Genomic DNA, 26,659 nt, shown 5'->3' with positions numbered 1-26,659 from the left:
CCTTTGGAGAAGCCCACAAAGTGTTTTGAGGGAGTGATTTTCTGATAGTACAACTGCTTACTAGGGAAAAGAGTACAACTGCTGGGGCTACACTGTACTGAAGGCTGCCAACAGCACGCCAGGTTTGTCTTTAGGCTAAACCTTCTGCCAGGAGCACACCAGGTTTCCCTTTAGGCTAAACCCTCTGCCAGCAGCACACCAGGTTTCCCTTTAGGCTAAACCCTCTGCCAGCAGCGCACCAGGTTTCCCTTTAGGCTAAACCCTCTGCCAGCAGCACACCAGGTTTCCCTTTAGGCTAAACCCTCTGCCAGCAGCACACCAGGTTTCCCTTTAGGCTAAACCCTCTGCCAGCAGCGCACCAGGTTTCCCTTTAGGCTAAACCCTCTGCCAGCAGCACACCAGGTTTCCCTTTAGGCTAAACCCTCTGCCAGCAGCACACCAGGTTTCCCTTTAGGCTAAACCCTCTGCCAGCAGCACACCAGGTTTCCCTTTAGGCTAAACCCACGAGACAACATTTGCTGCTTTGTGAGGTGGAGAGCTGGTTCTGGAAGCCCTCAGGAGCCTACCACAGGCCTTGGGCTTTGGCTGGATGCTCCGGCGCGTGGTTGAAAGTCGAGCTCCGTGCCGGCTGCGAGGCTCCGTTTGAGTTTTCTGCCGTGACAGCAGCGGTCGCCGAAGCTAAGTGTTGGAAGGAAGAGTTAGACTGAGGCATGGTCATACACCTCCTCCTTTGGAAGGAGAAGGGATCATCATTGTTCCTCTTGAAGTCCTTGTTTGAAGGCTCCCATGGCTCAGACACCTTGCCATGGACTCGTGGCGGTGTGCGTTTGCAGTGCTGATATTGCACACACTGCACTGCAGACCAGCTGGCTCTTGTTTAATTAAAACAAAACGAGCCTGCAGAGGCAGAGCCTGGGGCCAGGTTGGATGTGGCCTTGAGTAACATGGGCTAGTTGAGATGCGTCCCTGCCTATGGTGGGGGGTGGGTTAGATGATGTCTAAGGTCTCTTCCAGCCTAAGCCCTTCTATGATGCTATGAATTCAGAACAAAGTGCAGCTCTTCCCTTAGGGATTTGTCAGGTGTCACAGCTACCACTTGCACTATGGCCACTGCTACCTCAAATGACTGCACTCATCTGCCACAAATCAGGTAAAAGGGGCAGGTCACATCCACAAATCACTTCAAGACAGACACAGCTGAGAAAACCCAAACGAACTCCAACAGAAGAGAGAAGATTTGATCACTCCCTGTCTTCTCACCTGACGTAGGCCTCTCTTCCGCCCCAGGGGCTGCTGCAGAAGAAGGTTCTGCTGTCCTGGTTCACTCTGCACACTTGCCACCCTGTTAGATGTTGAGAGCATTAGACCAAGCACAGGAGCGCCCCAAGTAACTAGTAGTGTCCTGCCAACTGTGACTTAAATAGACAAATAAGTAACTAAACCAACCACTAATGGCACAGTCACTTCAAAGAGCAAGGCTGTCTTTGAAGGGTGGGAGGGAGTGTCTGTTGGGTTGTGGTTTCCGGGGCTCAGGAAGGGGTGGGAGGTGGAGTCATGGCATTCAGGACTTGGCCACGCACAGGTAGCATCTAAAGATAAGTCAACTGCAGAGTTCAGTTTTCAGTCATTGATTGGTGCATCCCACACTCACTGCTCTGCATCCTTTGCCACATCAATAAAGGCAAGAACATAACTTCCTAGCTCAAAAGTCTTCTTGTTTGCTTTTCCTTCTTTTTTTTTCAAGAAGTACGTTTGGTTTTGTTTGTTTGTTTGGATTTTTTCCTTCCAAATAGACTCCACAGCCTCATCACAATTTTATCATCTGCTTTTCATTTCAATTTAAGTCAACAAACAGAAAGAAAACACCCCAAACACAGAGTGACAAAGGATCCATTCACATAATGGATGCATGAGTTATGTGAACAAGGCCCCACACTCAACACTTGCAGCCTTAAGTCTTTGTGTGGCTAACAAACAAAAAAAGACAAATAAACAGAAATGATAGCAATATATATCAACACAGCTCATTAGGGTTTATCTCTTTGCATAAACCACCTGAAGATCTGCAGTGAAAGAATCTTTATCAACAAACCAGGCTGGGCTAAGTTCCAGCTCATTCCACCATTCGCCTGGTGGTTGCATCTACTTGAGCCAAACACTCAACCCTCCCCTGGTGCTTACCACAGCACTGCATTCCTCCAAACAAACTGGGCATTGAGCAGACAGCAGGCACAAGGCATTTTAGCTGAGTGAACTATGCCTGGAGAGACCTATGCTTACAATAGCAACTAACATCTAAGATGGACTTCTTTTAAACCAGGCAGCTGCTTCTTTGGGACAGACTGGAATGCACTGAGCCATGTGTCCTGTTTCAGCAGCCTCCACCTCTTTCTGGTGTGTCTTCCCCCTGTGCCTCTAGCCTGCATTCATCTAAAGGAAAACAACATTCTTTTCTCTAGATGCTTTCCTTGGATCCTGCTGGAGGAGCTCCCTACCACCAACAGAGTAAAGGTTTGTTGCCTAACCTTACAGGAGCAGAGGAAGAAGAGAAACCTAAGACAAGACATGGGGGATGTCTGTGGAGAAGCTGAAGAAATTCTGTCTCTGGAACAGCTCATTCTGCACTGTGGCAGAATATATTGTCCTTAGAAGGTTTGCTAGAGCAAAGCTTCCTGATCTGCTTGGGGTTGAAGTTTGGTTACCTGACCTGCAAGTCCTATTGCTTCCTCCCTTACTGGTTCAAACCAAAGCCAGACTGCACGGAACCACACAGGTGTGCTTTTGGAACAGCTCTGCTGGGGAAACAATGGGCAACTTCTAGCAGAGACACATCTTAAGACCCTGCTTCTCTTCTGATCATGGGACCACGTTCTAATAATCCCAGGCATGCCCTCAGCAATCTCACCACAGCTGCAGTGGTCTGGGAAAAAAAAAAAAAAGAGGAGAAGCCTCTGCATGCTCCAAGCCAGAACAAACAAGACATAATTGAGACCTTTTCTCCCTCAGACAGCAATTCCAGATGAGATCACCAGTCTCTGGAACAGATTTCCCAGCTTTTACGCAGGGCATTGGCATGATTTACATAGAAAGCATCCTAAACACCATGCAAACACCCTCCTGTGAGTAAGCAGTCCTTGAAGTTACTGATTGTGTTCTTGACCCAGCCAATGACTGCTGCACATATGGCTGGTAGGTCCAGAAGCAACACATCATTCCTTACTAAAGCAAAGAGGCTGCACTTAAATCAGTCTTTAGGTTTGTGATCCAGGCTCTCTGAAATCACAGCCTGTAGAATTTTCTTGATCTTCTAATTCTAGGCTTCTAGAAAAACTTGTTCCTCTGAATGAAGACTCTTCTAGAGTAGTTACCAATGTCTGAATTAAGTAATAATTAGCTGGAGAAGATCTTGAAAGTATAATTTTCTGCTGGAGTAGCTTTTGAGAGTAGTTACTGTTCCTGAGGAAGGCACAGTAACTCTTAGTTCTACAGGTGAGGAAACATGCAAGGTCCTGCATCTGGGTTGGGCCAGTCCCAGACACAAATCCAGGCTGGGTGCAGGGTGGTTTGACAGCAGCTCGGAAGAAAGAGCCTTGGGGGTGTTGATTGCTGAGCAGCTCCCCAGGAGCCAGCAGTGCCCTCAGGCAGCCCAGCAGGCAGCTGTGTGCTGCGCTGCAGCCAGAGGAGTGTGGGCAGCAGGGCAAGAGAGGGGATTCTGCCCCTTGGCTCTGCTCTGCTGAGACCTCACATCCAATCCTGCTTCCAGCTCTGGTGTCCCCAGCATAGGAAGGACACAGAACTGCTGGAGTGAGTCCAGAGGAGGCCACAAAGATGATTCCAATACCTACAGGAAGGCTGCAGAGGGACTTTTCCTGAGTGGTTTTAGAGACAGGACAAGGGGGAATGCTTTGAAGCTGAGGAAGAGCAGGGTTAGACTGGATATTAGGAAGAAGTTCTTCAGTATGAGGGTAGTGAGACTCTGGACTAGGCTGCCCAGGGAGATTCTGGATGCCTCCTCCCTGGGGTGTAAACCTCCTCTCATATGCATTACGAAAACTCTTTGGACAAGGACTTGTGAACCTCATGAGGGCACAGAGGCCATACATGAGGGTTAAAATGGAGTAATCTGTGCATGGAAAAGAAAGAGTAGGTGAGCAAAAGAAATCCTGGACGTTGTGTCTTCTGCTGGAGTCTGGAATTTTCAGCCTGGCTTCTGTCATAAGTGAAATGAGTTTAGCGATCTGCTGGATGCAGAGTTCCAGTACTGAGTCATTACACAAATCGGTATAATCTGGGATGATCTTAGGAGCTGAAATTGGCAGAGATCTGTTGCAGGCAAATGGTGGAGTCCAGAGCAGCTGAGTTTTGCAGGGCTGCTTGCTCACAGCACAGGCCTGCTGTGGCTGTCTTTTTGCCTTCTGTCCTCGAATTGTGAGGAAGGGAAAGAGAGAATGACAGAGCACACATTTCTGGTGAGTCACTGACGTTGCAGGTACAACCTTTCAGTTCATGAAGCTTTGTGACTGCTTCTTTTCACATCAAAGATCATCACTACTGATCTCATTTCCATGAAAGTCAGCTTGGCAGGCAGACTGCTGGCTCCCTGTAGCCCTCCCTCCTTTACTGTCTCCTTTTTTCCCAGCCCTGAGCAGAAGGATAGTGTTTTACTGGCAGCCTGTGAGACACAATCAGGGAGCATGAATCAAATGCCATTGCAGCTGGCAGTAACTTTCCCTCCTGTGGCAATGCAATCGATAAGGCTTTTTTCTGCAGTACCTAAGCCAGGTGGATTTGGGAATCACAGAACAGGAGCACAACGCTGCTCTGCCACTCTACGAGTTCCTCCATCAGGGTTTCTACCTTCACAATAATGCTACTCCCAGTACACAGTTGGGGCAGAGACAGGTGAGCAAAAGATCAAGCCAACCCAGCTTCCTGGAAGCCCATTGCCAGCTCTACAAGAAATGGCAGCCAAATGCAGTCACACAGTGGGAGGTAAAAGAAAACTTGGTCAGATTGGCAATTAGAGTACACAATGCTCATGAATTACAAGAATCTGTGCGGGGGAAAAAAAGAGAGAAGAAGAAAAAGAAGAAGAAAAAAAAAGAGAACAAATCAGAGACAAAGGAAGCAAGGAGTGTGAACATCCATCAAAAAGATGTGCATGCTTGCTGCACCACCGTGGGAGAGCACACACACTCTGCATCCCAAGGCATTTGAGGGAGGAGGTTAGTGGGCAAAGGCCAGTGGAGAACGGGTTAAAATGTAGATGAACTCCAGCTCTCGTATTCCCAGACACGTCCTAGCCCAGTCAGTGCTAGATCTGCTCTGGCAATGTGGCTTCACTCCTTTTCCATTAAGCTAGGATGGGCGTAGTGACGGAGATGAAAGGGAAATGTGCTCGTGCAACAGATTTCCATTGCAGTGGCTTCTCATCCTCCTTCCCTTCTGCTATGGGGAATGATCTCTCCTCTCAGATGATAGTCACAGCAAACCACATATGTGCACATATGCTCCTCAGCCCTGTACCCCACTATCTGTTTACTTCTGAGCACTTCAGTGCTCTCCCCTTCCTGTCCTCCCTGCTTTTCTACATGGCTGGCTCTAATTGCTGCACAACAAAGGGAAACAGACTTTATTCTGGCTTGTGTTTGTCACTATTTGTTTGATTTATTTCAAACTCCTACTTGCCACAAGGGTCTAGCCCCCATACGATTTCTTTCTGTCAGTTAGGACTAAACATCAGCTTTTGAATTCAGGAGGCAACCCTAAACAGTTGTCATCATTGTGCTCCGCCACAATCAAAGCTAGGTAAGAAAACCTCAAGCTTCCTTTATTCAGAACTAATGTTCCTGAATGTCAAAACACATCCATTCTGTCCCGTGGTCCCCACAGCACAATAAACTCCTGCAACATCTGCTTTAGCACCCCTGTCCTTTAGAGGAGGGATCCAATTTGCACATCTAACAATGCAGCTGAAACCTCTTTCCCTGCTCACGGGACTCTGACCTAGTCTTTTGAGAACAATTTGCAGCATTCCCCTGCCTTCATTCTTTGTAAGGCTTCGCAGCCCTGATGTCAGTTCCCATTCCTTGAAAAGGATAATAAACCTTAACAGAACTGACTCCCAACTACATCTGGTGACCTTTCTGCTCTGCACCGTAGAGCAGGGTGGAGAACAGAGATTAGTAGGAACCCACAGTACAGCTGAGTTCAAAACTGTCTATTGCATTTGAGTTCATCTGTTGACTTAGCTGTTTCATGGTCCTCAGCCTCACCACAGTTACTAGGAACAATTCCCTCCCACTTTACAAGATCAAAGCATTTCAAATGTCATCTGGCATCAGGCTATTGTAGTTGTAACTCAGGGATTTTCTCCTTCACCATCCTCCTCAACTGCAGGGAGCGTTCAGCTCTGTTTAGGAGGTGGTGTCTAACTTCTTCAGCTCAATGATTTCTGTTCTCTTTAGGCCCCAAACCATGCCCAGGTGACCATGCAGCCTGTTTTGCTTTATCACAAAACCAGGTCACAGTGTTCCCCCTTCGCCAAGAAGCCAATGTCTTTTCCTAATGCCGCTCCTGCAGCGGTGCCCGTTAGACACCGATCCACTGCAGCAGGGGTCACACACACAAAGGACACCGTGGGTCGTGGGATGATCTCAGTGACACCACCAATGAGAAACTCACCACTTGTCAGCTGAAGCAAACAAAGCAGCCTGTCCCACCCCAAAAAGCAGCTGCTGCCATCTAACCCCCAAGCTGACAAGCCAGAAACCATTCACACAAACACCTCCCAACATATTCACATCTTCAGCTGGTGTGGCGAAGGAAGAGGGCGTTACCCTCTGGGCTTGTGGGCTTCTGAAAGGCAACAGAGATGGTCTTGGGACTAACAACAGCTCTCTGGCCCTACAAGGATGGGTGGAGGGGTGTGAGGGCAGCAGCAGGACAGTCAGGATGATTAATACAACCGAGCTGGCCGTTAAAGGTGCAGACCTCCCTTCGATGCTCACTCCTGACCTGTGGCACAGCGCTTGTACACAATTTTCCCTGTCCACAAGGAACAGCTACACTTAAGCTGCAGCACTGACAGGGCAATGCTAAGCTTTAATGGTGTTCACCTGCAAGCTTTCCAAAGTGTCATTTGGGAACACTGTGTGAAAAGAACCTGAATTACTGTCAAGCATCCACGGAGAACCGTCGTCCATTAGCGAACGTTAAAGGGCACAGCTTGGTGTTGTTATTAGGTCTTCTGTTGCGGCAGCATTGTGAGATGGGTGGGAAAACAGATGTCTGTTTTATATAAGCCTCCAGACTAATTCTTATAACAGGCTACAGCTAATGCCTCATGGATAATCTCTCTCATGCCCCTCAAGCAATCGCTAAACAAGGGGGAAACCCCGAGGCGAGCCAGCCAGGCTGCTCTTGCACTTGTTACGGTTTCTTCTCCCCCCGTCCCCTTAGCCTCCTCAAAGCTGTCGGCAATCAAAGCTGAAAACTGAAGGTGGGTTGCTACACCTTTGACTTGCAGGCCTGAATATCGATGAGCCACAAGAGACAGAGATGGAGAGAGCAACAAAAGGTGAGGGAAGAGACAGAGGAGGTAGGAAACGGCTCGTTTCCCGGCACACACACTGACAGACAGGGATGTTAACACTGTACCTAGAGAGGCTGCCCTCAGTGGCCAGGCTCGGGGAGTCATCGAGGACATTAGGTTCACTGCAGGAGGGGCAGGGAGATTAAGAATTTAGGGAAAGAAAACGCAAAAAAGCATGTGATTGTCTCTGTTTGCAAGGGGAAAAAGAGCAACGGAATCCAAAAGGAAAAAAACCAGAGGCTGGGTAACCTTCCCTGGGCTCGCACACACGCGGCTAGAGGAGCTGGGAGAACCTCTCCTCGGTCCCTGGAGGCAGCTTGCACTACATGGATGCTTCTACCCCTCTGCTGAGAACTGGGGAGCTGAGCTCTTCAGCAGGATGTGTTTCCACAGGAAATAAGAGCAGGTAACTGTTTTCAAAGCCATCTTACTGCAGCGTTTTCACTTATTTCAGCTCTATTTACTTCCAGCTTCATAGAAAGCTTTCTTTTTCTTCCTCCTTTCCCCATGAGCCACTTCTTCCTGAGGGAAGGCTAATCTGTGTCCCATGAGCTATAGATCACTCTCCTAATGGTATGACTCTAAGGACAAACATCTGGAAAACAAGGTCTGTTAGTGCAATGAAACTGTAAGCAAACAGCTGGCGTGGATCCTGGCAAAGGACTGCACAGGCACAGTGCTTGTCTACACTGCAGCCATTCAGGCAGGAGCAGCCTTCTCAGCCCATAGGAGAAATAGGACAGAAAGCAAGCAGTCTGCTGTGTTACCAGCAGGAAAGCAGTCATAATATTACTTAGCATTAATTAGTTGACGTTTGTGAGGCAGTCTGAAAGTCCAGAGAGCATTGGTAACTAAAAAGGGCACAACTGTGTGGACTGTGTGCCTGCTGAGCTTGGACTTCCCCTGCACAGATGAAAAGCCATTCTCGGTATACCACGTACTTAAAAAAGCAGACAGCAAAGCTCTGTTGTAATTAAAGCCTTTTTTTCTGTTCTCAACATCACTGTGCCTTGGGATTGCACAAAGCAAACAGTGCTAGCAGTCAGCTGGGACTCTGAGGAAGTTTCTGCAGTGAAGATGGTAGTGAAGGGTTGAAGAAAATGCAGTCTTGCATATAAATTTTTCAAGAAACAAAAGGACTGAATCAATTGAATTCAAAAAGTCAAATGTGTTCCTGCAAGCCCCTTTGTGAAAACTCCCAGATAAAATCTGTGTAGTTTCTCTCCTGTAAATCACTTCTCCTGTCTCTGCTGGTATTTACCACAGCTGTTACTTCTGCTTTGTGTATCAAGGTTATTATTTCCTGCCCATGGCAGGGGGGTTGGAAATGGATGATCCTTGAGGTCCCTTCCAACCCTGACAAGTCTGTGGTTCTGTGATTCCAAGCAAGACTGGGGAGGGAACGATGTTGTTTGATTTTCCAAGGCTGGCCAAGAGATAAGGTAGAATTTATTCTTTAAAGGTTCAAAGGAAGTAACATCAGTTAATCTGCCCGTTGACAGACATCCTTGCGTAACTATGGCACAGGCAAATCAAACAATAAACACTGCTTACTTAGAAAAAAGACCACTGAAAACTTCTGACTACATCTTCTGAAGATGTACATCCTCCATATTCCAGTCTCTTCCTCACCACTCCACATTAGCTGGGAATGAGGCATTTGATGTCGTTTCTACCAACAAGCATACTTCTGAGTTTGGACAATATTAAATCCCACCTCTGAACCTGACATTCAGTTTCTGCCATGAGCTAGGTACTGTTCTAGGAAGGACAAAACCTGCACGGAGGAAAATGAAGCAAATCCATCAGGATGCCTCTGTGGCCCTTGACAGCCACTCAGGATTCCTCCCTGCTCCCTTCACAGATTGTGTAAGGTCCTCTAGTTCAAAGCATACCCCCAAAATCAGCTTTTCTTTTTGCTGTACACTGTAGTAGCAGAGGAAAACAATAGTGCTGAGGGTTTCTGAAACAGCTTAAGAGAAAGCTTTCTATGGATGACAGCTTGCTCAGACAGGCCTTACACATGGCAGACCATACTGGAACATCATTTCCAACCCTGCACCCTTGGCCCAACACTACTTCAGGATTTAGACTCCCTATGCTGGCCTGCTCTCTGGCCCACACCTCTGAGGTACACACAATATACCTGTGCCAAGCCTACTCTCATGAATGAAATGAGAAGGTGAAAAGCCCATGCTGTTACCTTTGGCTGGGTAACATGCCCACCTCAGCCTGAGGTGCAGACACGCTGGAGAGATGGCTGGAGAACCGCCTCCTCCCAATGGCACCCATAAGGTATGCTTCTTGTTCACTTACCACACTGGGCATGCTCAAGGAGTCATCTGGAAAGCAAAAAGAAACAACGGGAAAGGAGAGGAAACAACCACCCCAAACCCATGGACAGTTGCCTAGGCATAAGGGGATGCCAAAGGTGCTTCCAGCCTTCACTTACCAGCAGCCTAAGCCTGCAAACGTGAGTAATTCTGTTAAGTTGGACAGTCTCAGCTCAGAAAGATGCATGCAGCCCTGCAGGATGGGGAACCCAGCACACATGGAGCAGGGATTTATGGATACTTGCCGCTTCTATGGCTCTCAGGAAAATGTGTCTGGGGACTTCAGCTTCCACTAGGGCTTAATTCCTGTGATTAATGGCCTTGTTTGCTAATACAGAGTGCTTGCTGGCACAGCAGCCATAAATGGACATTGTGCTGGTGTGAACTGAACTGCTGCTCTGCTACGGCAAAGCACAGCTGGGAAAGGTAAAGTGCACAACAGCAAAGTGCAGCAGTGACAGCCTTGAACAGCCCTTGGGACCTCCATTTGAAACTGCCACCCACAGTGCATCATCATATTGCAACCCAAGTACGTAGGCAATTGGACTGTGATCAGGACTGGCTGCTGGAAACTTTCAGTGCATGTTTCCAGTTACATAAGTACCTGGAGAGAAATGATCTGCTCTGGGTTTTACCACAACTTCTCATCACAGATGTGGGAACAAAACAACAGGGAAGTTGGGGTCCTTTTCTCTTTTCTTTCTGACCTTTTCCAGTTTTGCTGTGCTGAAATATTCTGACAGTATTAAGCCAAGGTGGGGCTGAGGTGATATTGCTGGAAGCCGTAAGGATGATCAGAGGGTTGGAGCTGCTCTGCTGTGAGGACAGGCTGAGAGAGTTGGGGCTGTTCAGTCTGGAGAAGAGCAGGCTTTGAGGAGACCTTATTGTGGCCTTCCAGTATCCGAAGGGGTCTACAAGAAAGCTGCTGAGGGACTTTTTCAGGTGTTGGGTAGTGATAGGACTGGGGGCAATGGATCCAAGCTAGAGGAGTGGAGACTGAAATTGGATGTTAGGAAGAAGTTCTTCAGCAGGTGGTGAGACACACAGGCTGCCCAGGGAGGTGGTGGAAGCCTCATCCCTGGAGGTTTTTAAGGCCAGGCTGGATGTGGCTGTGGGCAATGTGATCTAGTGTGAGGTGTCCCTGCCCATGGCAGGGGGGCTGGAGCTGGATGATCCTTGAGGCCCATTCCAGCCTTGACAGTTCTGTGACTCTGTGAAATAGAAAGATGGGTTTTAATCATTCCACGCAGTGGCTGGTCACTGATCTGAGGCTAAAGCAGGAGTATCTGAGTGGTGTACCAGCAGTACAGTACTGGGTGGACTATCAATGTGTAGTGATGTACATAGCTAAGAGAAGGTTGGGCTGAGCCTGGAGAGTTTCAGGTTAACTAGACTTTCCCCAGAGGAAATCCTGCTGCCTCTCCACAGGCCTTTCTTTGGGGCCACTCATTTTCCTGTCTCTGAGTCACACAAGAGGTGGGACTGTGGGACTGATGTTCAGGCATCAAGGCAACCAACTGCTGCAGCACTAGAAGACAACATCCATGCTAAAGTAGGTGGGAGCCCAAGCCTGATGACAAATGAGCAGTTTTCTACCCTGGCTTTCAGTGATGGACAACTCAGGAGCAGATGGACAGCTCAGAAGCAGGCAGAAGGCAAAATCCCAAGAATAGCATGAAACTCAGCTGAAATGATAAAGCAACATTCAGGTCATTGCAAATTAGTTTCTGAAAGAGTCACCATCCCCTTCCTTCTAAACTGGCACCAGAAAGCCTGGCAACCCCAGAACCTGCCAGCTGCTTAAGGGAGATCAAACTTTCATTGTCAGTAGGTTTAAGGCTTAATTTCCTCCTCGTGGCACAAGCCCACAGACATTCCACCCTGCAGAGAGCCACAGCTGGATCCTGTGCAGCACAAGGACAACATATTCCACGTTGGAGCGTCTGGGCAGAAGTGGTGAGCAGGAAGTACTCTGATCCTGCAGGAACAGGATTGGAACTACAGAGGCAGCCAGAGCCTCTCTCTCCTGGCAGGATGAAGGTCAGAGAGAGGACTGGTTGCCAAACGCCTGGTCACTGAGCCTCACACACTGAAAATGGGCCCGGGCCCTTCCCCCTTCTTCCTACCTGCGGCTGAAGAGGGAATGAGGAGGTGAGTACCGACCGAGCTTAACGCCGCAGCTGTGTAGCAGCCACACCAACCTCTCGGCCTTGTGCCCCTGCGCACCATTCGTTCACACTGGGACAGGGACAACTCTGCCCCTCCCAGCTGCCTTCTGGGGCACCAAGAACAAGCCTCGGTACCGATGGCTTAGCTGACGTCAGCAGGCACCTACTTTCTTCATCCTCCTCGTCGGTGCGGCTGAGCGTGTCCTGGGAGGCCTGTTGGGAGGGCTCGCTGTCCTGCTCCCACACCGTGCCCGTGCCCGTGTTGGAGCGGGACATGGTGGCCAGGCTCAGGCGGTACGCCGAGGTGGAGGTGCCCACGGTGCTGACGGACGTCTTCCCCTGGTAAGCTGCGCAAGAGTGCGAAAACCAAACCCAAGTCAGCGACGGCGCTGGAAATCAATGCCCAGGCGGAAATCAATGCCCAGGCGCGTCTGGCACCCGATTGTGCCCGGGGCTGGCGGGGCAGAGGCTGGCAGCAGTGAGGAGCCAGGCACAGCAGCCCCGGCTCTCCGCACCTCCCCGAAGCCTCTGTTCTGCTCATGCCGTCTGTTTTCGCACCCCCGCGCCATGCTCTCCAGAGCGGCAGGAATGTTTAGGAGCAAGGCGAGGCATGAGCCAGGGGGAAAGGCTGAGGCATTTGCCCTTGGATTTTTCCCTGCTAAAGAACAAAGCGACCGAACCCCCTCGCCCTGCGTGGGCACCGCCTGCCACCTGGTGGCTGCTGCCGGAGCACAGCGTCCCTTCCTGCCAGGGACTGCCAGCCTGGGGACGCGCTTCTGCACCTCGCCAGAGGAAATGAGATGAAGAAGAGAAAGGGAAGGACAGAGCCGCTGCTGACTAACAGGCAGGCAGGCAGCGCTGCGCTGACAGAGACCAAGGCTGCAGCTTTCTGCGCCCGGGGTTCGGGCTGCGCAGGTCAGCTCCGACAGGGAGGCAGCAGCCAGGGGAGCAGGGCTCAGGCTCAGTGGACAAACCGGGCACAACAAAGGTGCGTTTCACGCCTAACCTGGGCATCTGCTGACTGCCGACTGGTGATGCTGGACTGGGCATAGGGCCCGATCCAGGCGCAGGCTGTTGGGGTGTGGGGGGGTTACCCCATCACCTGCTGGGCAGCAGGCAGGACTCACAAGTTAGCGTCTGGGTGAGCCAGGGGCCAGGCTGGGCTGCTGGGCCACAGGCCTCCCTACCTGAGCCGCTGTGCACCGCCTCTTTCAGGATCTTCAGCTCGTTGTTGAACTCGGCGATGAGGGAGCTCTTGCAGAGCGGGCGCGGGATGAAGCGGCGCTCCAGCTGGTCGGAAATGTGCTGTCGGGCCGTCAGCTCCTCGTGGTTCTCGGCAGGCTGGGCCAGCAGCTGCAAAGCGGAGTGGTGTTAGCAGCGCAGGGCAGCCCTGCCCGCGGAACGGGGACCGCTCTGCAGAGCAGCGTCAGCCTGCAGCCAGCAGCCTGCCCTCTGTGTGGAAAGGAGGGCTTGACCCCAGCTGTGAGATTTCCACCTGCCTTCCAGAGACAACCTCACACATTCGACTGAGCAGGTATCAAAACATCACTGACATCGGTGCGTGGGGGTGGGACCTTCTTTAAGCTAAGCTCTGCCCTCAGATATGAGACGGTTCCTTGCTCCAAGATGCTTCAGTCTGCCCTTGTGGGCTAAAGGAGGTGGAGTACCATGTGCCAGCCTACCTGGTGAGCAGGGAACAGGCATGAGTAAATTAAGCCATGGCCATCTCAGCCTAGGAAATGTCTGTCTATCCACAACAGTCCTGTCAGATTCTTCACCCAGGCTATGGGAAGCAGAATGGTCCTTCCTGACTGTGAGCTGTGCTGTATGGCTCTGCAGAAGAGAAGGTTCTGGAAGATGTCTGCCAGCCCCCTCCTAGGTTCAGAGCAGCCATGCTACCTCCAAGTGTCTGTGTTCATAGAATCACAGAATCAAGCAGGTTGGAAGAGAGCTCCAAGCTCAGCCAGCCCAACCTAGCACCCAGCCCTGCCCAACCAACCACACCATGGCACTAAGTGCCCCAGCCAGGCTTGGCTGCAACACCTCCAGCCACGGCCACTCCATCACCTCCCTGGGCAGCCCATTCCAATGCCAATCACTCTCTCTGCCAGGAACTTCCTCCTCACATCCAGCCTAGACCTGCCCTGGCACAGCTTCAGGCTCTGTCCCCTTCTTCTGTTGCTGGCTGCCTGGCAGCAGAGCCCAACCCCACCTGGCTACAGCCTCCCTGCAGGGAGCTGCAGGCAGCAATGAATTCTGCCCTGAGCCTCCTCTGCTGCAGGCTGCACCCCCCCAGCTCCCTCAGCCTCTCCTCACAGGGCTCTGCTCCAGGACCCTCACCAGTTAAGTGTCTATGCAAACCCTTTTGGTCGAGCCTGACAGCACTTTGCCCTCCAGGGGAACTAAGGCTGGCTGGCTCCATGGGTCAGAGCTCCTGTGTGGCTCTTTAGTGTTGTCCAGGAAGACCCTCTCATGATTTCAGAGGGTTTCAAAGGGTTCCCAGGCCTAGCTTTGGAGCAGTCAGTCCCTACACAGACCCAGAGTCGTGCCGGGAGCGCTGCTGCTGCGCTGCCCGCAGGGAGGAGCGCTGGGCTGGCCCTGGGGCGCGCTGTGCCCGCAGCCAGGGGCTGGCTCACCTTGCACTGGATGAAGGGCCGCAGCAGCACGAAGATGGGGATCCGCGTCCGCACGATGAAGTCGAGGAAGTCCCAGAGGGCCAGCCCCCCCACCTTGCGCAGAGCCATCTCCTTCACCTGCAGGCTCAGCCAGTACCACTGGCTGTCCAGCTGCCTCTCGAAGCAAACCAGGATCACCTTCAGGGCTGCAGGGGAACACACACAGCAAAGGGCCGTCAGAGGCGCTGAGGGCGGAACTGGCAGGCTGCGGCGGGCACACACCTAGGCAGACACGTGTGCCCTCACACCTCACCCTCACAGCTCTCCTTTCTGGCAGCCTCCAAAGGGGGCAGAGAAGGAGGGCAACCTCCTTACAATAAAGATCTCAGGGTCAGGACTGAGCAGCTCCTTTCCAGGGAAATTTTCCCACTTTACAGCTGAGTTCCTCTCTATTTCCTTGTTCTACCTTCTCCTCCCGCTCTCTGCAGAGTTCTTTTGTCTTCCTGAAATTCAGTATTTCAAAAGCAGCTCGGGGAGGGAATGCAGCCCAGGCTGAGGAGACAACCTCAAAAGTCTTGACCAAGCATACCCACATGTCCTGTGAGCACAGTAATCTCCAGGTCATTTACGGGGTGATGAAGAGAACCTTTCTAGCAGTGCAGCTGCAGAAGTCACAGCCAAACTGTAATCCAAACAGAAATGCAATGGGCCAGGGGCCGTAACTCACAGGAGCATTGCATTACAAATGGGGGTGAGCAGCATTTAAGGCTCAACATGATGCTCTACAGTAATAAAGTGGGCAGTGAGTAACAGTTATCTCACAGGAGAGACAAGGAATCTCCCCTTTTCCATGCTCCCCTGGCCTAGCAATTGCTGGGGGAAGGCTGACACATCTTTCTTGACAGGATGGTCAAGACATCTCAGCTGTCACACCTCTCTGTCCATGCTTGTTGGAGTGGGAGGCTAAATCAGTGGTGAACTGTCAGCTTTTCAGCAGGGTTACCCTGTGTCCCCAGATGCGGCTTAACAGTCTGAGCAGAAGTCCTCAGGTAAGTGCCCTCACAAGATCAGAAACAGCTGTTTGGGGTGAGAGCTTTGAGTCAAAACTCTTCTCATATAGCCCTGATAACCTGCAGTGCTGTTGCAGCTCTGTTCTGAGTTGGGTTTTCTGTTTCCTTTCACCTGTGGGTCACACGTGAGGGAACACAGCACTGCCCTGCAGCAGCGAGGAGAGGGAATGGCAGTCAGTAAGAGCAGTGGCAGCAGGCAGATTGCATCACATCCCACCCCAGCTAGCCAAGGGCCAGCGAGGCTGTGACCCCGCAGCCCACCTTGTCTTTTGTGGCTTCACTGCTGTATTCTGGCAGTGTGAAAACCAAGCACCTTGTACCTGTACGGCAGCTTGCTCCAGCTGCAGTGCAGACACTGCACCAGTGTGTTTCAGTGCAGCCCGGAGACACCCCTGGCTTCACACTCCGGCCTGAGCCCTTCTTCAGGGCAAGACCTAAAGCAGCTCAGAAGAGCTCAATTAGCTCCTGCCTGAGACAGTTTTCCTTTGGTGCTGCCTACAGCCTCGAAGGCTCCGTTCTCCTCTCAGTGCCCAGCAGGAGCCGTCACTCACCCAGGTAGGCAGCCTGGCTGGTGGACTCTGCCAGCCCTTCCCGCCGCAGGTCCTTCCCCGCATCCCCTGCGGTGGAGCTGTGGGCAGGGGAACTCTCCAGCATAAAATTCTTGCTGCGGGAAGTGCTGATGATGCGAGGTGGCAGGAGGATATTGATAACAGTCTGGAGCAGCAGCAGGACCTCAGGCTGCTCCAGCCAAGGGCTGTCTGAGATGCGTTGGGAGGGGAGAGAGAGAGAAACATCAGGCTGCGTCCCGTCAAAGACACCCAAAAGATCCAGACCCTGTTCAGTTCCAAAACGGGCTGCAATGTCACATGTTCCCTAAGCCAAAACTCGATCCCCCACACCTTGTTATGCTGCTTCTCCTCCTGCAAGCAAAGGCAAGGTTTATTTTAGCACCAATACACACGCAAGCACAGGGCTCCGCGGCGCAGGGAGATGTCCCGTTCAGCGCTCTCGGCATCTTACTTCCTTTTAGCATTCCCCTCTGCCTTTGCTCTTTGCTTTCGTTAAGGGATTTACCAGCAAGCACTCTCTAGAGAAGAAAGCAAGGAGCAGGACTCGTGCCAGACTGTGCTCCACAGGGGCACACAGATTTTGTGACCTCTGCGGCTCCTGCTACGACAGATTTGTCTCGCCCTGCACTCCAGTTTCAAAAGAAGGAGCACGTCTGTATGAGACCTGACTCAAGAACCGCGGCACGGCTGAAACAAAGAGAAGAAACAACAATAACTTCTCCCCACGGGGCACTTTCCAGTCTCGGACCCACGGGGCTCTTAGCTGACACACTGCCAGTGACAGAAAACCAAATTAAAATGGAAAGCTAACAACAGCAACCACCAAAAAGTCAACAGAGGGCAGGGCAAGTGCAAACATCAGTTGTCAGAAAGGGGGGAGAAAAATTCTTTCTGTTAAATTAGTCAGACCTTTTCTTCCAGATCCTACTGTGAGCACAAATGGAATCAGTAGGTTTAAAAGCATTCCTTCCCTTCTTTCCTGATTGGTGAATGGGGAGACGACATGGCTTAAGGGGAAATCTTCTTTCAAAGCCTGTGCAGTAATAATAAGAAAGGATTAAATGATTTCAGCAGCAGATCATGCACACAAGTTACTGCAGGGAGTGGCCAGCCCCCAGGCACCCTCTTCACACAGTACACCACTAGCACTGATGACCTGATACCACTTAAGTTAGGAGTAAAACGACTACACAGAGTATCACAGGTGTCACCTGCTCTTGTCATAGTCAAGAGGTAAGAACCTCAGATTCCTGCCTCGTAGATATCATTAACAAAGTCAGACGGGTGCTATAGAGGAGTCCTAAACTCTGCTCTGCTGTGAATGGCATCAGGATCATTGCTGTCTACAGCTACCTGAAGGGAGGTTGCAGCCAAGTCTCTTCTGCCAGGCAGCCAGCAACAGAAGAAGGGGACAGAGTCTGAAGCTGTGCCAGGGCAGGTCTAGGCTGGATGTTAGGAGGAAGTTGTTGTCAGAGAGAGTGATTGGCATTGGAATGGGCTGCCCAGGGAGGTGGTGGAGTGGCTGTGGCTGAAGGTGTTGCAGCCAAGCCTGGCTGGGGCACTTAGTGCCATGGTGTGGTTGGTTGGGCAGGGCTGGGTGCTAGGTTGGGCTGGCTGAGCTTGGAGCTCTCTGCCAACCTACTTGATTCTATGGTTCTATGATCTGACTAGGACCATGGGGAGTGAAAATAAAAAGAAAGGAGCAGAGGAAATTGCATGAATAACATCACCTAAACGTTCTGCTGTAATTCCCAAACACCTATTTTTGGTCTGCCTCACTCTCTGCTGCCCAATCATCCTCTCCAACACAAAGAATGAACTCCAGAAACACAAACCAAATGCACCTTTACCGACGCATGGTCAAGCCTAAGCTGAGAGGTCTTTCATCATCCCTAGAGAAGTAATAAAATGACTGTCACTAGAATCTCTGCTTATCTTCAGCTTCCCAGTTGCTGCAGACTTAGCTGTGACAGGCAACTGAGCCTTGCTACCCTCAAGCTTGCAGAGCTAGGCTGAGGAATTCCAGGAGGAGATGTTTACTGATGGGGTGTGAAGTACAGATCCTGCTAGAAACATTATGGCTACTCCTGTGTCTTTTCTGAGAGGTTGGGTTTTGATGGCGCTTAAAGCCCACGAAGGAGTGAACAGGGAGAAGGGGTTAATAAAAGAAAAGCTCCCAATACTTAAAAAAACCCAACAAGTTAGTCTGACCTTTTCTTTCTCAAAAGAGGAAAGACTTCAGAGAAAGGGACGGTGGAGGTTTTTTTTATGCTCTTCATGAAAGACTAATTACCTCTGAGCTAGAAGGAATCTGTCCTCTTTCTGTGTCAGCTTCTGTACTACAGAGTCCTTTGGCACCTCGTGTTCTGAGGCACAGCACTGTGTTTTGGTCCCTGTCAGCCTCGCTCCCCCAGCTGCCCTGCTGCTCAGCAGTACCTGGGAAACACTCAGCTGGATGTGCCAGTGCGTATTTTAAAATGCTAGGTGGAACTAGACCAGGAAATGTGTCCCTTGTTTGGTCACCACTCTCTGTACAGTTCTGTGCCAATGGGGATGGAAAGGGATACAGAGACTAAGAGACTCTGCAACAGTTGTGGCACTGCTGTGAGAAAGGAGTAGTGATGAAATTCTCCCCCAAGTCCAGGATGGTTTTTTTTCATCCTGGACAAGAAGAATGCTACTGAGTCAGCAGCTGAAAAGCCAAGTTGCCCTGCTTTTTGGAGCTGGCACACTGGAGTGACCAGCTCAGGCAAGAGCAGAAGAGCACAAACAACTCTCAATTGCGCAGGAAGAGAGGTAAGGTTGCATGGAGGTGACTCAGGCCAGGGTCGTCTCTCTGTGGCAGGAGGCTTACACTAACTGCTCAGATCCTGCAGAGAATCCTAATGTGCTTGTCAGAGCCTTAAACAGCATCAATCAGCTGAACTCTCTGGACATCAATAGCAGTGTTAAGCTGATGGATGCTTGCTGTTGACTTGGACCCAACAGGTGAATTCTGAGCTCAGCTCATGCCTTCAAAGAGCAAGGAGGCTTCCTTTCATTTTTGGTGTATGTTCCACAGTTTTTGCCCAGCTTTGCAGAAAGGCAACAGAGCACTGATGAGTTGGTGTCTCAAGCAGAAGCTCTAAGAGGCCTGGCCACAGGCCAGGGCAGACACACCTGTATCTGCAATGCTACAAGCCGGACAACAGCTGTGCTGAAGGGCAGAGGTGGCGAGAGATAAGGGCTGAGATGAAGAAGGGGTAATCCATCAGCCACACTGGAGGGTCCTACCACTCCCATCACCTGCAATACAAACAGAGCACATCACCAGAGCTGACTACTTACAGTTTCCTCCATGCCATATCCTCCAACGGCAGTGAAATGGAGGTGTCTTCCATTGAGCACTGAGCTGGGGGGGGATCTAGGAGAACCAGCCCCCACAGTGGTCCTTGCAGGAGCTGGGGCCAGTGAGGAGGAGTTCTAGCAGGGAAAGGGAGGGGAGAAGAGGAAGCCAGCAAGGATGGGAGGAGGAGTGCACAGGGAACCTGGTACATTCGGAAATGGAGCTGGTACCAGCCCCGAATGACCAGCACTAGAGTTGGAGGATATGTCATGTAACCACTGTGACAGATAAAAATATGTCATCAAAGCAAAAAGTCTGCATTGCAACTGCGTGTCTTTGCCCTTCCCTTGCTGAGCTACTCAAAAAAGAATGTCCTAAGTCTGACCCGAGCCAGGTTGTGTACAATGTTCTGATTCCTCCCAAGCACAGGCTAGCAGCTCTAAGGACAATTCATCTCACCTGACCCCAGATCTCTGAAGCAGAGTCAGCTGCATGTGACCTGGTGGGCTGCAACTCCTTGCAACAGCAGCACTCTTAGGGGAGAGCCATCTGAATTGGTCTGGATGTGTTCCTTGGGAGGAGTTAAAGCACGAGCCTGCAATATACTGGTTTCTCTACATGACTGGGCAGATCTAGATGACAATAGGGAGAAGCTGCCTTGCAGATGCCTAAGCTTATGGGGGATGAGAGCACTATTTTTTCCCCCAAATTCAGCCTGGGGAAAATGTCAGTAGCCAGCTTTTCTGCTAGAAAACCAGAGACAGCCTAGAAGAGGCAGAGGCTGAGCCCTTTCTTGATAGCACTGCGCATTAGCATTCAGACATTTCCTCTTCTTGACTGATCTCTTCCTGGCCTTCATGATACAGCATGCAGTCAGGGCTGCTCCCACAGGTCACAGTGCTCATAGTTGCAGAATCACAGAATAAATGAGGCTGGAATAGACCTCTGAAGTCATCAGTTACAGATAAAAAACCCTTTTGCACTGAGAGTAGCTCTGTCTGGTGTCCCCAGCTAGCTGAACGTGAGCAGGATGACTGCACTTCAGCACTGCAGAGCTTTCTGCTATTTTTAGAGCACTGGCTGATCCTGAATGCAGACCCTGTGGAGAGCTTGCTGGTGTGCTTCACTCTGCCATGCCTGCTTGCCAAGCTGCAAGTCCATTCTAAATTTGTGTTTGAGCTAACTCAGTAGCAATCTTCTCATGCAAGCAGCTCTAAGCAGTCTGAGGGCCCTTATTTGCAGTGTCTCCAAGTAGTCATCTCCCTGTGAATGAGGAAGAAGTCTTACAGAGCTTCCCTGCCCTTCAAGTGATGAGTGCTGAACAAACTTGAAGGACAGGAACCTGGTGAGAATGGATACTGCACTTAGGCTGCTAGTCATTGTTTTAAAGCTTCTGAGAGCACTGATGAAGCCTGAGAGGGTTTTGGTATCTGCCAGGAAAAGCTACACCATTTATGTTCTGAGGAGGAGATGTTGTACAGCCCGGTAGGAATCGAACCGCTTGCGCAGCCTTTCCCACTCCGGGGGCGTTCTTCCCGCAGGGGAGGGCATGGCAGCAGGCTTGCTGGGCCACAGGGGGGAGCAGCAGTGATGCCAGGTGATGTGCCCCCGCGGTAAGAGCTGCAGGAACACCACAGTCTCTCACTGGACGGACAGGCAGACTCCATCTGTATCACTTCTCTGTTGCAACACAGGAGCATAAATTCTACTGGGAGTGGGATCTGAACATTGTACAGTGCAAACCTGTGCCAGATGGAGTGGGATCTGAACATTGTACAGAGCAAACCCGTGCCAGGTCAAGCCAGGGACATTGCCAGCAGTGGAGTGAATCCACCCATGTAAACCCCTCTAACTAGCTGGCAGCTGGTGGCCTCTGACAGGGCCACCAGGGTCCTCCCCCACTGGAGATGGTAGGTATCCCCAGTGCCACCCTCTCCCCGTCTCTACCAGGTGTGTGCAGTCTCCACCACCCCACTCTCCAACTTGCAGCCCTCAACTCTCAGCTCAGTCTGGCCGAGGTGGATCTTCAAAGTGGTGCATGGGAAGCGACCGACACCAACTGCTCGGCCGCTGCCGCCAGCCACTGCGTCTCCCCAGGCACCACTTCAAACATGAACCTCGCTGTCTCTAGTGTCACTTGCGAAGTCCCCTTGCAAGGGGGATGGGGAACAGGTGCAAGGACAGCAACGGGGACGAACTGTGTCTTCAGTGCAGAGGTGTCAACGGCAGGGGGAGGTTTAGCGAAGGTTGGGGGGGTCGCCGCTGGGCTACTCACCAGATTGACACAGACATTGATCAGAGACCTAAGGTGAGGCAGGAAGGATATGATTGGCTGCCTCTGAAGTGTCAAACAAACCCCTTCAATCAAACTGCTGGCAGGCTCCCACTCAACCTGGCGCCTGCAATACAACAGGAGCAGCCGTTAGCCGCGGCCCCCCCCCGGACGCTCGCACACACGGCGACCCACACACAGTGACGCCCACGGAGGAGACGCTGCAGACAGCCACGACGGCCAGGATGGGCGCGACAGAGCGAGGGGGTTCCCCACGCAGCTCAGGGACGCACAGAGCCACAGAGCACACGGGCGTTCGAGAGACGAGAGACGGAGCGGGAGGGGGCTGCCCTGGCCACGCAACGCCCCTGGCAGCAGCCGCGGCAGCAGCAGGGGATGAGCCCTGAATCGCTCCCTGGGAGATGCTGTGTGCGAGGCAGCCGCCAGACAGCGTCTCAGGTGTGCCTGTGGAGGGCAAAGGTCTGCTGCCAGCTGAGAGCGACTGCTCCAGCTCTTGCGTCGGACCGAACCCCTCCGCAAGCTACTCAGCAGCCTGCTCTGCTGGCCGCGATGACTGCCAGGCACGGCCTGCCCTATGGACAAACTGGGCCAGCAGCGCGACCCTCACCTCCCTCACCCGCTGCAGCAGGGCTGATTCTCTGCACAGCACAGTGCAGTCTAGGATCCTTTCTTCCCTGATGCTTTCTATTTTTCACAAGCTTTTAGGCCTTGTTACAGATGCTGAGTGGAGTTCTTCCTAATCATAAGCAGGCACAGCACAGGTAACATCGAAGTGGTTCCTGCCCTTCATCTCTCAGGGCCTGATTCTTTGAAGTGAGTCTGGTTCTCAAGACAACAGCTGACTGCTTACTGGGACAGAGGCGAGGGTTGTGTAATTTGTTAGCTCAACGATCTCCTAGTCAAGATCCTCAGTGCACTTAGAAGCACTTGAGGGATCAGGTATTCACTACAGAAGTTCTTATGCAGACCACTGCGCAGGTCATCTTTGGCTCTTGAGGTCAGACACCATCTCCAAGGGACCTCTTGGGCCCATGATGCTTAAATGTGCTGCATGTAGTCCACTACCTTTGCTGTCTCTGTCCATTAGTGTACAGAAGAGCAATTTTAGCCAGGCACAGATATAGGCACAAAGAGAGAATGTGATGGGAATCTGAATTTATGGCTATTCACGCAGCTTATACAAAGAGGAGAGAGATTCAAGAAGATCCCTAAGTTGCCTTTAAGGCAGAAGGAAGTATGAGCAAGAAAAGAAGGAATGAGAGAGAAGACAGCAAGACATGGCCAAGAATCCAACTAGCCAGAAGGAGAAGCATCGTCCATTCTGCCTCTAAGTTCCCTACAAGGGCAAGAGGTTCTTAAAGCAGATTGTTAGCCAAAGGCAGGTGACAGATAATGATGCCAGAATTAAAAGATCACATCCCACCTCAGCTGGCTGCCTGTGGTACCCACTGGGACCTCAAGTTTTGTGTACAAGTCCTAGGTGCTGACGTTCTGTAACGTCATTTGGCTTCTCAGCCACACGTGGCAAGAAAGTGACTGATTCCAGCAGCTGAAGACACATGCCCGTGGGGGTGACTGAGACCAATGCCTCTTCTGACTCAGATGGGAAAAATCCTCTCATGCTGGAAAATGCACAGGGCTGAGGGATTTTGTACTAATCAGACTGGATCTGTGTCACTGCCTCGGGCAGGAATGCTCCACACTGAACACTCGTTGGAGCTGCGGAAGCCTGTACCACGATGCTGCAATGGGATCCAGCAGGCCTGCACTAGCCACTGCCTAGACACCTGCAGCGCTCGTCCCTTTACCGAGGAGCGTTCAGAAGCCACCACACAGCTCCAGACTGCCTCTGCCTTTGCAGAGAACATGGCAGCATTTCCATGAGGAGGCTTGCTAGCAATACCCTCACTGCAGTCTAACAATCCAAACTGATGTCCTCAGCTCACAGCTAAAACAACTAAAGAGGGTAGAGGGATGGTACAAATAGGACAACTTATTTTGAAGCCAGAAAAATGAGGTTTCTGGGAGTTCTGCCTGCATTTCTTCCCTTGCTACCAGAAGACATAACAGAAATGTCAACACAAAGGCACACTTACAGAAAGAACAACATCTGCCGCTGTCCTGAGAGGCTTTAAAGGTTGACTGCGACACGACAGCCCGAGTCAGAGGACATACCCACACTTCAAGGCTTGCAACATCAGAAAGGGACCCCCAGAGGGTTGCTGTGTTACCTGCTCACCTCAGAGTAGGCATCTTGTGAATTTTATTGAACATACGGTCCAGCCTCTTTAGGATGAGGATAAGGGCAGGTCTCACCGCCTCGGCCGTCCAGTCGGTGATGGGCAGCATCTCCATGACGTAGCGCCGCAGGCCTCGGCTCTCCATCGTCTGCGTGTCATAGGGGGCCAGCTTCAGCAGGGAGTGGGCGATCTCTGCCAGCCTGCAACCAGGGGTGGGAAGGGGACAATCAGACGCAGCTTCTCCACGTGTGCACTGACCTCACAGTTAAACATTCAGCAGCTGGGCGAAAGCCAGAGGCACGGCAGTCAAATGCGCTGCTCTTTACCCTCTCACACCCAATACTGCAGCTTCTGGTCCACTGAGATCCCTCTGCTGGAACCTTATGTTTAGATTAAATACACCTGAATGGTCTAAAGAATCTTTTTACATTGATAGTAAATGCACCAAAGGGAGCTCCTCTCCTGTGAGGACAGGCTGAGGTTGGAACTATATGATCTTTAAGGTCCCTTCCAATCTAAACCATTCTATGATTCCATAATTCTACACAGTATGGAGAAGAGAAGACTCCAAGGAGACCTTATTGTGGCCTTCCAGAAACATGAACCGTGGGCAGACACAAGGCAGTGCTACACCTCTGACACTTCAGCCACAGCACCTACGCAAAACTGTGTTCAAAGTGCTGGCAGCTTCCATCAGCCTTGAGCAAGAAAGGTCTGGAGGTGCTGGAAGGTGTCCAGAGAAGGACCATGAGGGTGATCACAAGGCTGGAGCTGCTCTGCTGTGAGGACAGGCTGAGAGAGTTGGAGTTGTTCAGTCTGGAGAGAAGAAGGCTCTGAGGAGACCTTATTGTGGCCTTCCAGGATCTGAAGGGAGCTACAAGAAAGCTGCTGAGGGACTTTTTAGGGTATTGGGTAGGGATAGGACTGGGGGCAATGGATCCAAGCTAGAGGAGAGGAAATTGAATGTTAGGAAGAAGTTCTTCTCCATGAGGGTGGTGAGACACTGGCACAGGCTGCCCAGGGAGGTGGTGGAAGCCTCAGCCCTGGAGGTTTTTAAGGCCAGGTTGGATGTGGCTGTGGGCAATGTGATCTAGTGTGAGGTGTCCCTGCCCATGGCAGGGGGATTGGAACTGGATATGGTCCTTGGGGTCTCTTCCAGCCCTGACAGTTGTGTGACTCTGTGTGATTCTGTGACATCTAGTTGAGGATGTTCCTGCTTGCTGCAGGGGGGTTGGACTGGATGACCTTTGGAGGTCCCACCCAGCCCGGGTGATTCTATGATTCTATGACATCAGGAATCAAGGCTTTGTGTAGTGCAAAGCAAAGTAGCTGGGCTGTTAGTAACATTACACCATCACAGGTGCCTGAGACACACAGACCTGGTGCCACCTGTTGTGCTGGAAGGTCCAAATTACACCTAGAATACATATCCAACATATGCCCTAAACACCTACCTGAATGCCCACCTTGGTGCAGATGGAAGAAGCAGACAAAGGCCACGGTGCCTCTCAGCCTGTCACAGACACCATACCTGGCCTTGTTTCGCAGCCTGCTTTGCCTTTGGTAAGCACAGCTTGGGGGTGCTGGGCATCTGCATCTCCCTTTGTGAGTGACATAACTCAGGATTGCTTCTAGGGCTCTTTTGGTCTGTTGCTATTGGGTGAAGACACCAAAATGCTTAAACCCCCACCCAACTCGTTTGCTGGCTGCTGCTCCCCTGCTCTGTCTGCTGCCCCTTTGCCTTGCGTGCCTTTGTGTGCCGCCACACTTGGTGCCGCGTAGCTGGGGCTTGCCTCCCCCACGCCCGGCAGCCCTGACCCTGCCTCTCCCCCTGGCTGAGCCAAGGGACGAAATGGCCTGCGGGGGTGCAGCTGCCTGCCTGAGCTCAGCAGAGCCCCAGTCTGCTTGACTCTGGCAGAGCCTAGGCAACCACACAGCCATGACCTAGCAACGAGCTGCGCCCCCGGGCTGCTGCTCCAGCCCAGAGCCGACTCACAGGATGTCAGGGGTTGGAAGGGACCCAAGGAGATCATCGAGTCCAACCCCCTGCCAGAGCAGGACAATGCTATCTAACACAGAGCACACAGGAACACATCCAGACAGGCCTGGAAAGGCTCCAGGGAAGAAGACTCCATAACCTCTCTGGGCAGCCTGTGCCAGGGCTCTGGGACCCTCACAGGAAAGAAGTTCCCCCTTGTGTTGAGGCAGAACCTCTTTTGCTGCAGCTTGCACCCATTGCTGCTTGTCCTGTCCCAGGCAGCAGTGAGCAGAGCCTGTCCCCCCCTCCTGGCAGCCCTCAGATACTTATGAACATTTATCCAATCCCCTCTCAGTCTTCTCTTCTCCAGACTGAGCAGCCCCAGGGCCCTCAGCCTCTCCTCATCAGACAGTGCTCCAGTACCCTCATCATCCTCATAGCCCTCTGCTGGACCATCTCCATCAGATCCCTGTC

The 26,659-nt window shown here is 51.6% G+C and overlaps 1 protein-coding gene across 5 annotated transcripts in view; it reads right to left on the bottom strand.

Annotated features, from left to right (window-relative positions):
- The window catches only part of UNC80 (unc-80 homolog, NALCN channel complex subunit), a 208,791-nt gene that overhangs the window by 2,921 nt on the left and 179,211 nt on the right, over nt 1-26,659 (bottom strand). For 4 of the 5 annotated variants that reach the window (XM_064163905.1, XM_064163908.1, XM_064163906.1 and 1 more), the window contains 12 exons: nt 24,207-24,407; nt 21,950-22,073; nt 19,509-19,634; nt 17,259-17,382; nt 16,332-16,538; nt 14,732-14,916; nt 13,283-13,448; nt 12,263-12,442; nt 9,798-9,936; nt 7,660-7,716; nt 1,261-1,342; nt 567-678 (listed from right to left, as the gene is read on the bottom strand). In XM_064163905.1, coding sequence (XP_064019975.1) covers nt 567-678; nt 1,261-1,342; nt 7,660-7,716; nt 9,798-9,936; nt 12,263-12,442; nt 13,283-13,448; nt 14,732-14,916; nt 16,332-16,538; nt 17,259-17,382; nt 19,509-19,634; nt 21,950-22,073; nt 24,207-24,407 — 1,703 coding nt within the window. The remainder of the gene's footprint in view (nt 1-566; nt 679-1,260; nt 1,343-7,659; nt 7,717-9,797; nt 9,937-12,262; nt 12,443-13,282; nt 13,449-14,731; nt 14,917-16,331; nt 16,539-17,258; nt 17,383-19,508; nt 19,635-21,949; nt 22,074-24,206; nt 24,408-26,659) is intronic. The other variant, XM_064163909.1, reaches the window with a different exon arrangement.

Source organism: Pogoniulus pusillus, chromosome 24 (genome assembly GCF_015220805.1).
Source record: "Pogoniulus pusillus isolate bPogPus1 chromosome 24, bPogPus1.pri, whole genome shotgun sequence".
NCBI classification, from domain to species: Eukaryota; Metazoa; Chordata; class Aves; order Piciformes; family Lybiidae; genus Pogoniulus; species Pogoniulus pusillus.
The sequence above is the reverse complement of the archived record's forward strand: the minus strand, read 5'-3'. Positions and strand labels throughout refer to the sequence as shown.